The sequence below is a fragment of the Balaenoptera acutorostrata genome, chromosome 6 (assembly GCF_949987535.1).
Source record: "Balaenoptera acutorostrata chromosome 6, mBalAcu1.1, whole genome shotgun sequence".
In the NCBI taxonomy this organism is placed as follows: Eukaryota; Metazoa; Chordata; class Mammalia; order Artiodactyla; family Balaenopteridae; genus Balaenoptera; species Balaenoptera acutorostrata.
This window is the reverse complement of record NC_080069.1, coordinates 114052484-114066510: the sequence shown is the minus strand read 5'-3', so window position 1 is coordinate 114066510 and position 14027 is coordinate 114052484. Positions and strand designations below refer to the sequence as shown.

At 38.7% G+C, this 14027-nt stretch overlaps 1 protein-coding gene across 9 annotated transcripts in view; it reads left to right on the top strand.

Moving 5' to 3' along the window:
* DENND1A (DENN domain containing 1A) overlaps window positions 1-14027 on the top strand; it is a 537868-nt gene that overhangs the window by 273622 nt on the left and 250219 nt on the right. For all 9 annotated transcript variants that reach the window (XM_007194701.2, XM_007194703.2, XM_007194700.2 and 6 more), the window contains 2 exons: window positions 3270-3350; window positions 7284-7337. In XM_007194701.2, coding sequence (XP_007194763.2) covers window positions 3270-3350; window positions 7284-7337 — 135 coding nt within the window. The remainder of the gene's footprint in view (window positions 1-3269; window positions 3351-7283; window positions 7338-14027) is intronic.

Below are 14027 nucleotides of genomic sequence, written 5' to 3'. Positions count from 1 at the left end.
ATTAGAACAAAAAATTTTACCATTTGTATGGCAATACAAAAGACCCAGAATAGCCAAAGCAATCTTGAGAAAGAAAAATGGAGCTGGAGGAATCAGCCTCCCCAACTTCATACTACAAAGCTACAGTAATCAAGACAGTATGGAACTGGCACAAAAACAGAAGTATAGATCAGTGGAACAGGATAGAAAGTCCAGAGATAAACTCACACACTTATGGTCACCTAATCTATGACAAAGGAGGCCAGAATATACAATGAAGCAAAGACAGCCTCTTCAATAAGTGGTGCTGGGAAAACTGGACCGCTACATGTAAAAGAATGAAATTAGAACACTGCCTAACTCCATACACAAAAATAAACCCAAAATGGATTAAAGACCTAAATGTAAGGCCAGAAACTATAAAACTTTTAGAGGAAAACATAGGCAGAACACTCTGACATAAATCGCAGCAAGATCTTTCTTGACCCACCTCCTAGAGTAATGAAGATAAAAACAAATAAACAAATGGGACCTAATTAAACTTAAAAGCTTTTGCACAGCAAACGGAACTATGAACAAGACGAAAAGACAACCCTCAGAATAGGAGAAGATATTTGCCAACGAACCAACTGACAGGGATTAATCTCCAAAATTTACAAACAACTCATGCAGCTCAATTTCAAAAACAGAAACAACCCAATCAAAAAATGGGCAGAAGACCTAAATACACATTTCTCCAAAGAAGATATAGAGATGGCCCACAAACACATGAAAAGATGCTTGACATCACTAATTATTAGAGAAATGCAAGTTAAAACTACGAGGGGGCTTCCCTCGTGGCACAGTGGTTAAGAATCTGCCTGCCAATGCAGGAGACATGGGTTCGAGCCCTGGTCCGAGAAGATCCCACATGCCACGGAGCAACTAAGCCTGTGCGCCACAACTACTGAGCCTGCGCTCTAGAGCCTTCGAGCCACAGCTGCTGAAGCCCACGCACCTAGAGCCCGTGCTCCGCAACAAAAGAAGACACGGCAATGAGAAGCCCGCACACCGCAACGAAGAGTAGCCCCCGCTCGCCGCAACTAGAGAAAGCCCGCGCACGGCAACAAAGGCCCAACACAGCCATAAATAAATACATACATACGTACGTACATACTACAATGAGGTATCACCTCACACCAGTCAGAATGGCCATCATCAAAAAATCTACAAACAGTAAATGCTGGAGAGGGTTTGGAGAAAAGAGAACTCTCCTACAGTGTTGGTGGGAATGTAAATTGGTACAGCCACTATGGAGAACAGTATGGAGGTTCCTTAAAAAACTAAAAATAGATATATGCACCCCCGTGTTCATTGCAGCACTATTTACAATAGCCAGGACGTAGAAGCAACCTAAATGTTCATCAACAGAGGAATGGATAAAGAAGATGTGACACGTATATACAATGGAATATTAGCCATAAAAAGGAACAAATCGTGCCATTTGCAGAGATGTGGATGGACCTAGAGACTCATACAGAGTGAAGTAAGAAAGAGAAAAACAAATATATAATATCGCTTATATGTGGAATCTAGAAAAATGGTACAGATGAACTTATTTGTAAAGCAAATATAGATACCCAGATGTAGAGAACAAACATATGGATACCAAGGGGGGAAGGGAGGGTGGGATGAATTGGGAGATTGGGACTGACATATATACACTACTATATATAAAATAGATAACTAATGAGAACCTACGCACAGGGAACTCTACTCAATGCTCTGTGGTGACCTAAATGGGAAGGAAATCCAAAAAAGAGGGGATATATGTATGTGTATAGCTGATTCACTTTAGGGAAAATGAGTGATCTCACAATAGAGACCTCAGATGAATTAATCAAATGATTAAAGTGAACATCATCAGAAATGGGATGAATTGAAATCTGAATCAATAGAAAACATCAAACAAGTGAGTGTTATTTTACAAAATGGTTGGTCTCACTGTAAGGTTCATACAAATCTAGGAAAAACTTAGGAACTGTTTCTGACTGATGAAAACTAGAGAGTCACAGCATTTGAAGGCAACATGTGATTCTGAACTGGATAATTTTGCTATCCAAGGACATTATTGGCACAGTTGGCAACACTTGGTGGGATCTGAGGATTAGATGGTAATGTTGTTTCAGTGTTAATTTCCTGATTTTGATGATTAGTTGTTGTTATGTAGGAGAATGTCCTTTGTATTTATGGATGTTGCGGCATAATGTTGGTAACTCACTCTCAAATGGAAATAAAGTTTTTTTGTACTGTCGTACGATTATTCTGTAAATTTGAGATTGTTTCAGAGCAAAATTAAACTTGTGTACCTGCGAACGTTCATTTCTACCCCCTGAGAAATTTGAGTAACTTATGAATTCAGATTGAAACAGGATTTTACTTTGGGCCCATCCTGTTTTTCCTCTCCCTTAAATTCACTAACAAAGACAGCTGTGGAACAGCGGAGCGGGCTCTGGGTTTGAACACAGAAAACCTGTGATTAGCTCCTGGCTGTGCAACTTACCAGCTGGATGATTTGAGTCAAGTTCCTTTACCCTTCGGAGCCTTAGTTTTCAACTGTAAAGTGAGGTAGTTGTGAGGCTCAAACAGCTACCAAATGGGTACAAATGTAAGCTTATTACTATTTTATCAGCACAGAGAATTCCACAGGGTGGGAGACATAGCTTTTGGATAATTCTGTAAACAATGTTCTTTTGAGCATTTTAAAGGTGAACCTGTTTTCAATCGAAGAATTTGTACTGCTTTGCATTTCATTTTGTGGCTCAATTTCACTTATTAAAATGCACAGCCACCATCCTGTATTGCATGCTGTTGTAGTAGTTCATTTTTAACTTTCCATAATTGGAGGCTGCTGTGTATCCAGTGAACACTCAATAAAATTAATTGAGGGTAATGATGATGAAGACAAGATCTATAGTGTCATCGTTATTTCTCCCTACCACCCCCGCCCTGTAAGCTGGGGTTGTTTGCATTTAAAAGTTGTTGCTATGGAGTTGAGAGGATAGATTTGCTGAGAGCTTATGGTATATGATCCATAAAAGGCGGTCATGGTAGGTGTCTCACTAAGTAGAAAATGTCAAACTTGGTGTGGGCGGATCTGTTTGGCTCTTTTATTGAGCCGTAAGCAGTGTCTTTTGTCCAACCGTACTTGAATATCAAACCTATTTCTGTTGTGTGCCCAGACCTCCCTGCAGGTCTCTGACTAAGGGCTCAGCCCTGCCTTTGTTACTTAGCCCTTTTATTTCTTTCAGGAGAGTCAGTGGAATGAGCTTCTTGAAACTCTGCACAAACTTCCTATCCCTGACCCAGGAGTGTCTGTTCATCTCAGCGTGGTAAGTGGCGGCAGAATATTAGCAATCACTGAGAAACCTTCCCATTATTAACAGTAAGAAAGAGCCAAATGGGATTGTCTTCTGTCATCTGCACCTTCCCCACCTCCAAGTACTCTGAGACCTCAAGACAGGCCAGGGAGATGTATTTCTTTCTTTCTCTGGGATTGCATGAGAAATGGATCGCAAATGCCCCAGGCTCCTCTCTTCCTGGCTGTCATCCCATCACTAGCATCTCCTGAATGGCAGATGCTGGGCTTGGAATGGGATGGCTGACCCCTGCCTCCTCAACCCCTGTGGGGCTCCCTGCCTCATGCTTTGCTCCCTAGCACTGCTGTGTCTGCCCCTTCACTGAAGCCCATCCTGCCACCCCCAAACCTTCAACACCGCCTTTCCCCTGTTTACCAGGGTAACCCCCCTTAGCTAAGGTTTTCATTTTTTGCCCCAAGCATCTTGTACACTTTGCAGTACTTAGTCACAAAACACGTTGGAACAACCTGTTTTCCTATCTCCGCCACTGGACTGTACGCCCTCAAGGACAGGGATAGAGACTGTCTAGCACAGTTCCTGGCCAGATCGTTTCCTTGAACTCTTTTATGTATATGCTATGTGGTCTGTAGTGTGCCAGGGTGGAAAAGCCTCTGAATTACAAATTGGGAGATTTCAATCCCCAAGTCATAGTTTTGCCAATGACCTGAGTGATCTTAATCAAAACCTTTAACTTTGTAGGTCTCAATTTCCTCATCTGTCAGATAAGGCATCAGATAAGGAGAGCTTTTCCATATTTCAGTTACTGCAATTCTCTGGGTCAAACCCTTGTCACCACCTTCATCAGAATTCTCAGATGGATCCCCTTTGACCAGCTATTGATTATCCAGGGGCTATTTCCCCCATGTTGTGGGGTCTGAATGTTTAAGAAGTTTTGTCTTTCAGCTTCAGTAGAACCAGGTACAGTGTTGGTATTCAGTGGTAATTAACTTGGTATTTTCCCTCTTAAAGAAAATGAACATATAGGTTTTTTTTTTTCATGATGATCACATTGAAAGCAATATTACTGCCAATAACTAATAATAGATCTGCTATATACTAAGTTCCTAATTTATGCCAAGTATGCATCTCTGATGTTCAAAACAACTCTACAAATAGATATTAGCATTCTCATTTCATAGATGAGGCTTAGAGAGAAAAAGATTCTTGCCCATCCAAGGTCGTGTGGTTAATAAGTGAGATTGGGGCTTTTAAACCCAGGGCTGACTTCCAAGCCTATGTTCTTTCCACTAGGCCATGAGTGTTGAAAGAAAGGGAGGAAAGAAGGAACTGGTAGAGGTTTTTGCTCATTTTAATGGAGCATAGGAAGGAAAGAAACCTTTTTCCAGAAATTTGTGTAAGGAAGAGTGTCTGGAAAAGATGAAGAAATGAGCTTTAAACCTGTCCCAGTCACTGCCGCATAGCGAAGCAACTTTGCCTTTGTCTCTGTCCCTTTTCCTAAGCAGCTTGATCTCACCGTTTCAGTCTGTAATGACATCTGACAGGTAGCTGGGGAGTAGCCTGGGTGGGTCATCAGCTACTGGGGAGGAAGGGCCTCTCCTTCCTTTGAGTGGCTGCCAAGCCTCAAGGACAAGCCATCGCAGGGGCAGGAAGAACTGTTGCGGGGGGTGGGGGGTGCAGCTGTTTCATGCCAGTGGTTTCTAGGAATGTTTCTGACCTCCTCTGGTCCCAGCATTTCATGGGCGATGGAGCAAGACAGAATCTCAAAGGACAGCCTGGGGAGTACTTGGTTTTGGAATTGCGTAGGCTCACTATTTACAATCTGTTGCATTTGTAAAGGCAGATATTTTCTTCTTTCCTCTTCACAAGGAATTCCTCTCTCCATGTTGCATTTCTGAAGGGTTAGTCTCAACTGTATTATAGAGCCTGAAAAATTGATAAAATGGCAGTCTTGGACTTTCTGTCTTTAGTCACAAGAGAATGTTTCTGTGTGTCTTCTATAGGTGATTGAGAAAAATAGGAATATAAACTAACAGTTGAGAGAGTAATAATAATTTACTATTAAAATACCATTTATGGAATGCTAGGCACTTCACATATATAACATTTATTCTTCACAACAGTTCTGAAGTAGATATTACAATTCCCATTTACAGGTTTAAAAACTGAGGTTCTGAGCTATTAAGTGAAGTGGCCTAAGATCACATAACGATTAAGTGGCTGACTCTGTGGTCCCTGTCCTTTCTCCCTCACTGTGCCGATCCTTATTCTGTGACTCCATCACCATGTGCGCTGCCGTTACTGAACATTTCCTGGGACTCCCTTCGAGCCATTTGGTATAGAATTTGGTATCTCATGGCATCAAATTTAACCTTGTATTTTGCTTTTATTATTTTAATCCTCATTGTTGACTTGAATTAATTAACTAGTTTCCAATTAGTTTCCCATAACTGATACGCTACATAATCTCTGTCGTAATACTTCATAGATAATGTTTTGGCACTAACGCACAGATTTTGGAATAGCGCACTGCAGGGAATGTTTTTTAAGTTATCTTTTAATTTTTTTTTCTCTTTTTACTTTTCAGTTTATTAGTTTAATTCAAATGGCTTTAGGTATAATTTGCTCATTAAAAAGCACAGATATAACAGTCTGTTATCGTGGAAAGAGCATAGCTCTAGTTATGCAGACCTGATTTCAATCCTAGTTCTGTCACCTACTAGCTGTATGACCTTAAGTCACTTTACCTCTCTAAGCCTTAATTTACCCATATGTAATATGGAGATAATATCTATCTTAAATTTTGGTATGGAAATTAGAGATACTATTTATAAAGTACCTGGTATAAAGCCTTCCATGCAGCAGGTGGTGTTCATAAATATCTGCTGAATATTAGACAAATAGCTTATACTGTTATTGTTGCTATTTTCGTTATCGCAGTTGTCCCCCAGGCCTTTCATTTCAGGAAGCCTGTACAACTCATTTTTCCAGAGACCTACTTATTTTGCAATTATCCAAGAATGGGGAGTGGGAAGAACTTCCTGAAATGTCACTTGGGGGTCTAGGTTTGAACTTTGGCCATGGCTAAGCTGACTTTCTCTGTATGTGACCTTTCCTGGCCTTTGCACAATCCCTTCTTTAATTGGCCATCACCAGGCTCTTTCCATTCCTGCTTGCCATTGTTCTCTGAGTCTTTAGTAGCACGGAGGAGGTGTCATCAGTTCAGCCTGTTTTCATTTAACTCAGAGACACATGCTTGTTACAAACATGGAGATGCCTCCTTGAAAGTTCTCTGAGCAGGTGAGGTTTTCAACTCCACTGAGTCTCCAGCTCCCTTCACTGGAATTTGCACGGGAAGTCAGGAGGCTTATTTGCAGAGCATGCATAGTGGAGAGACTTTCTCCACTGTTAGCCATCTGCAATGTCTCAGTGCAGCAGTCCTTCCCCTGGAGCAGTCCTTCACATCCCTTGGGCCTTCGGGGCAGATTTGGCCCGCAGCTTGTAGATGGATATAATCTCAGATGCTGAAATGAAATGGCAGGTTTGGTTGGTAAAGACCATTCCTGAGTGAACCTAGTGATATTTGGTCCCTAGAGTCCACTTGCCTCACTGTACAATAAATTATGAAGTCTGCAGCTTTCATGTGTTCAGAAACCTGCAAACATCATAAAAGAATTTAGCCTTTAACTTCTTTGAGCTGTTTGTTTGTATCTCACAGAAGTTCCTCTCTCATAGAAAAGAACTCCATCTACCAAACCAATGATTTAATGCATCTGGCTTTAATCCAACATTATCCTAAGGAAATATTCCATAGACTATTCTCTATGAGTGAAACTCTGTTTCTTCATCTGAGTGAGGAATAATCTTCAGATCATTTACCTGGTTTCTGAATAATGTGCTTGTTGCATACTTTTGCAGAAATAAATAGCTTTTGTTTTTCTTTTCCAGCATTCTTATTTTACTGTGCCTGACACCAGAGAACTTCCCAGCATCCCTGAGAATGTGAGTACTTGGGCAGGGATGGATTAAATTTTTATTCCTCTTTGTTTTTTTACTAATTTTGAAAGAAAATAAAAGGATATATTTTCCCATTGTAAAAATAATGTATTATGAAAGTAAAACCAAATAGAGAATATTTTTAAAATATAGAAAGTATAAAGACAAGGAAAGATCATTATTCATACTTCTCAAAGGTAATCACCTATTAACATGTTGATGTCTCACTGTAGTCTTTTTAGAATGTATTATTTACATAGTTAGAATCACCTATTACATAAGCATTTTGCCATTTCATTCACAATCATTTTTGTTGGCTGCATAATATTCAGTTTGCTATGTAGCTTACTTAGCTATTTGCTCGCTGTTGTGAATTTAGGGGTTTTTAGTTTTTGCTGTTGTAAATAAAATGCTTCTATGTAAAGAACTTCCCATATAAAGATTTCTTTATTAGGGTAGATATACTCAAGTAGAATTATGCTCCTACTACATTTCTATATTGACTTTTAAGAAAGTAAATGTATTTGTGGGTAGAAGTGTGAGGACCCCCATCCCCACCTCTTAAAGACTTAGCAGTGAACTTGAGTCTGAGGGAGCAGAGGGTAATATTTGCCCTCTGAACAAGCCGAACAACGTATCTAGCCTAGGCTTAAGACGTATTTTCAAAATGTTTTACTCAGATTGTAAATAGTACTATGTAGAATTAAGTATAGAATCACCACCACTAAGGCACTTGGTTGCTTTTTAAATTGTGGCAAAATGTACATAATGTAACATTTACTGTTTTAACCATCTTTAAGTATATATTTCATTGGTAAACACATTCACATTGTTGTGCAACTGTCACCAACATCCATCTCCAGCATTTTTTCATCTTTCCCAACTGAAACTCTGTACCCATTAAATAACCCTTTAAACAACAACTCATTTCCCTCCTCCTCCCATCACCTAGCAACCACTATTCTTTCTGTCTCTATGAATTTGATTACTCTAGGCACCTCATTTAAGTAGAATCATACAATATTTGTCCTTTTGTGTTTGGTGTATTTCACTTAGCATAATGCCTTTGTGGTTCATCCATGTTGTAGCATGTGTCAGAATTTCCTTCTTTTTTAAGGCTGAATAATATTTCATTATATATACGTAACATACTACATTTCACTTATCTGTCGATGGATGCTTGGGTTGCTTCCACCTTTAGGCTATTGTGAATAATGCTGCTTTGAACTTTGGTGTACAGATTGAACTTTGTGTTCCATCCTTTTGATTCTTTTGGGTATGTACTTGATTACTTTTTTAAAGTACTGGAATAAGTCAGGTAATCACATTTAATTAATGAAGTTAGGCTATAGTGTTGTGATTAGATAACAGACTTAATAAACCGGGATTGTCGAAGATATTCACAAAGTTTACTATCTGTGTGATTAGGCTCTGGTGGAAAATATTGCTTTTTTTGTTGTTTGACATTAAGTAATAAAAAAATCCAGACCACAGTTACCATTTTAACAATAGCTAATGTTCATTGAGTACTAGTGCTTGTCAAATAATGTATTCAGTGCTTTACCTGTATTTTCTCATTTACCTCTCTTAATAAGCTTAGGTAGTCAGTACCCTAATTATTATTTTATATAAGGAAACAGAGGTCCTGAAAACTTAAGTAACATATTCAAGGTCCTACAGCACAGAAATGGTAGAACTGGAATTCAAACATTGATCTTTCTGATACTAGAAACTGAGTTCTCATATATTGTGCTACACTTTGAGCCCATAATTTTACCTTTCATCTCTCAAAAAATGCCGTTGAAATGATAAGAGAACTATAAAATTAAGGAGAAAAACGTCCATGTAATGGCAGAAGGAGCCACCATGAGCTAGAAAATTTGAGGAATTTCTGCAACGTAAAGGAGATGGTTATTGAGCAGTCAATAAGGTGTAGACAATGAAGGAACCCAAAAAGAACTGGAAAAGTCCTGCAGAAAGAGCAGAAGCCAGGGGTGTGACATGGAACATTTATAAAAATTGATTATGTGCTAGATTGCACTGAAGAATTCAAAATAGGAAAACTCAAACTCTTACAGGCCACTGTCTATTACAATGAAATAAACCTAGAAATTAATGATGAATAAAGATTTTTAAAATATTCATCTACTTGAAGGAGTGGTTGGGTCAAAGAAGATAAAACATTGAAATTGGATATTATTTAGATATTGATGACAGTGAGAACACTGAACAACAAAAACCTAACAGATGTGGCCAAAACTACTCTTGTGAAAATTCATAGCTTTGGATGCTTTCATTATAAATAATAAATTTAGAAAATCATGAACTTGACTTGCAATTCAAGAAGCCAGAAGAATAGTAATAAAAAAAACCCGAACTAGAAGAATAAGTTACAATTTAATTAGTTAGAAAATATTGTTAAAGTAAAACTGAAAAATAGACTTTTTAAAAACTAAATTTCTAAAAAGAACAAAATTATCTTAGACGTATCCAATAAATTTGAAAATTGTGATAATATAAAATTTTCTAGAAAAATGTAACTGATCAAAGTCACCCTAAGAAATAGGAAATATGAGTATAGAATCATAACTTGGAAAGATTAATGAAGTTCTATTGACCTTCTCCACCCCTCGCTGCTGTGAATGTGTCAGGTTTAGGTGGTTATATAGGCATGATAAGGAACAGATATTATTACTGTTTAAACTGTTCCAAGTCATAGGAATGGTATGTATATATGTGTATTATAAGAAGCAAAAGAAAAATCATTGTAATCCCTGAGAAAGTCACGTTCTGAGTTTTTCTTTTCTTCATTTCTGTGATAGTAGTAGTTTTCAAATTGTTCTGCCTGGAGCCCTGCCTGAGGTTCTTTGGGACATGGGAAGGACTGAGGGAGCTAAATGGCTGACCCACCAGGGCATGGATGCTTCTGCTTTATTCAGAGCAGGTTCATTTCTATCTACTTAAACTGGGAATTCGGTAATATTTTGTTTGAGATAAAAGGGTTCTTTTGATTTTTTTTTTTTTTTTAAAGCTTGGAAGCTACATTTTAAAAAACACAATGGGGGGCTTCCCTGGTGGCGCAGTGGTTGAGAATCGCCTGCCAATGCAGGGGACACGGGTTCGAGCCCTGGTCTAGGAAGATCCCACACGCCGCGGAGCAACTGGGCCCGTGAGCCACAATTACTGAGCCTGCGCGTCTGGAGCCTGTGCTCTGCAACAAGAGAGGCCGCGAAAGTGAGAGGCACGCGCACCTCGATGAAGAGTGGCCCCCGCTCGCCACAACTAGAGAAAGCCCTCGCACAGAAACGAAGACCCAACACAGCCATAAATAAATAAATTAAAAAAAAAAAAAAAAGTCAGACTTAAAAAAAAAAAAAAACACAATGGGGGGGATCATATCAATTATATACCTTTATACCTGCTTTTTCTATGACAATGTATTATGAACATTTACCTGTGTTATGAAAAATTCTTTACAAATATCTTTGTTGTAAAAAAATTAAACAATTCAGAAGTACATATTAAAAAAAGTGAAAGGTCCCACATTACCACCATCCCAGCCCCACCATCCCTCCCCCACCCCTAATCCCATTCTCCATCCAGAGTTTGATGAATGTCATTTCAGACCTTTCTCTGTGAATTTACATGTTAAATGTATGAATCCCTGTGTGTTGTAGACATTTTTTAGACATAAAACAGTACTATTCATACTGTTTTGCAACTCATTTTTTTAATGTACTCTCAAAACTGTTCATATCTTTCATCTATGTTAAGTGATATTTTTATTTAATGGTATTTTATTCTTATGAAAGTAATACATATTAATGGCTTTTAAAAATATGTAATATCACATAACTGTTGATGAAATTTCCAAATTTTCCTTTATTTCCATTCCCCAGAGGCAGCTACCTTCAAGTTTTTAGCAGTTGTAGTATTTCTCTCCATATTTTTAACTGACATGCTCATATTGCTGTTCTTAATTTTCCTGTTTCAGATAACAGTTATCAATTTTCTCATGGAAGATGAATTTAGGTCTTTTATTACCTCTGACCCCCTCTCCCGCAGAAACACACATATACATAAAGTATCTTTTTCTCACTCATGTTTCCCCTCCCCCATCCTTTCTCTGTCTTCAGGAAAAAATTTAAATCAAAAGTTTACATTTCAATGAGCAAGCTGAATCATATGATAGATTATGATATGTTTTCTTTTTTATACATTTGTCAAGTAAGAGTTCCTGGATTTCACATCTTACAGCTTATCTTATTCCTTTATTTTGGTGAAACATTTTCCAGTAGTTTCCTGACAGTGTTGGAGGCAACATGTTTAGACCTTGCATGACTGCAAATGATTTTATTCTACTCTTGATAGGGTTGGGAATTACCTTCAGAGCTTTGAAGACATAGCTCCATTGACTTCTAGATTTCACGTTGAAGCTTAGAAGTCTTGATCCATTCTGATTGCTGGGGGTTTTTTTTTTGTTTTTTATTTTGGGTGGGTTTTTTTTGGATCCTTTATTTGTCTCTAGTATCTTGAAATTGTACAGTGATTTGCCTTGCTCTGGGTCCATTTTCATCTACTGTGCTGGACATTTGGTGGACCCATACAGTCTGAAAATTCATGTCCTTTAGAGCTGGGAAATGTTCTCACATTATTTCTTTGAAAAAATTCTTCTTTATTTTTTTCTCTTTGCTTTCTCTGGGGTCTCTATGGTGGCATGTTAAGCTTCCTAGTGTTGATCCTTTAATTTTCATAACTTTTCTATTTTCCATCTCTCTTTTGGTCTTCTTTCTACTTTCTTCAACTAATCTTTCCACCCTTTTGAATTCTTCTGCCATCATTGTTAATATCCAAGAGCTTTTTGGTGTTGTACAATAGATTACTCATTTTTTAATGGCATCTTGTTTCATGGGTGCAACATTTCTTCTTATTTCTTTGACACCGTTATTCATAAATTTAAAAAATTGTTCTTCTCTATGCATTGTTTTCTTCCTTAGTGGTCCTCTCTTCTGTTTGTTTTGTTCTGTATCTTTGATTGTAGAGGCCTTTCCTCAAATAGCTGCCCAGTCCTATCTGCCCAGTCTAATTGAAAGCTCTGTGTTCATTAATGGGGCTTGTTACCTGGTGGGCTTTACTGTAGATCATGGCTTAGAGGCCTGGCTACTGGGGAGGAGGGGAGGATTTTAAACGTCAGTATCAGAATCTTTTCTTTTGGACTAGTCAGTTTTCTCTTGCCAGTGAGTGTAAGCTTTATAACACGTGTTCTGGAAGCTGAGTGGGGTGGTAAGTAAGTTATAGGATATGAACATTTAGCATGTATACTTTAAGCTCCCCTCCCATTTTTTATTTAATTCTTTATCCCCTGTCCTCAGCTGTACCCAGTGTTCCCAAACCTTTCTGGTTACTAGAAAGTAAACAGTTTTTCCTCAGGAGGGGTGCCAAAAGGCCAGTTGACTAGCTGAGTGAGCTGGGAGAGGAGAATCTTGGGATCAAATTACTTGGGATCGAGAATCTTGGGATCGAATTTTTATTGGCACCCTTCCCCTAGCCTTTAGAGGTGCTTGGTGTCTCCAGTTCCTGAACTTTTTTGGAGTTCTGTGGTGTGAGTTGGGTTGGATGCTTGCTGCCCTGTGCCCTGGGCCCAGCCTTTTCTGGGCTGCCAAGTCAGTCTTCTTTAGTTTCTCAACTAAAGTTTCGGTTGACACTCTTGACACCTTGGACCAGATCATTCTTTGTTGTGCAGGATTGTTTTGTATGTTGTGGGGTGTTTAACAGCATCCCTGGGCTCTCTCTACCCACTGTAAGATGGTACCTTCCCCCACCCCCACCCCGCTGTGACAACCAAAAATGTCTTCAGACATTGCCAGAACTCCACTGGGGCGAATGACCCAGGTTGAGAACCATTTCTTTAGTAACATCTGGCTTCCAAAAAATTTGACATCTCTCTTCCATTACTATCTTTTCTCCTGTTCTTTGAGGTTTACATCTTTTAAAATTATTTCGTTGTGACTTTTCCTGGCAGGGGGTGGTGAGGATTGCATGGTATCAGGAGAGAGAAAAGGCAAATACATGTGTTTAATCCACCATATTTTACTGGAAATCCCCACATATTTTAACTATGTTTCACCTACTAACAGACATTTAGATTGTCTCTAATGTTTTGCTATTTATAATAATGTTATAATAACAATTATTGCCTAGGTTAAGTTCATCTTTCTATTTTTTAATTTTAAGGACTGAGAATTACTCAAGAACTTTAAGGTACCTGAAAGTCCCGACAGTTTCTCAATTTTCAAAACCACAATTACTGAGATTAGAAATAGTGTAGGAAAAAAATTTTATCTTCTTCATAACCCCACCTCCAATTCCTGTTTGCACTGTATGCTACCTCCCCTGCCCTCGCCATTTAAAAAAATTTGCATTCCCTCTGCTGGTTTTGCCACTAATGAACCAATTCCCTGTGTATGACCCATTGTCCCCTAAATCTTCCTTTGCAGACCAGTAAAAGGCTGGCCTTGTTTGTTTCTAAGTGAGAATAATAAAAACAATCTGCCAGACTCCTAACATACATGGTTCCACTTAAATCCTTACAGCTATTCTGTGAGAGGTAGACGTGAGCCTCATTTTACATGTGGGGACCCAGGGCTCACAGGCCTGAGGTTATAGCCCAAGGTCTGCTTCCAAATGGGGTGTAGT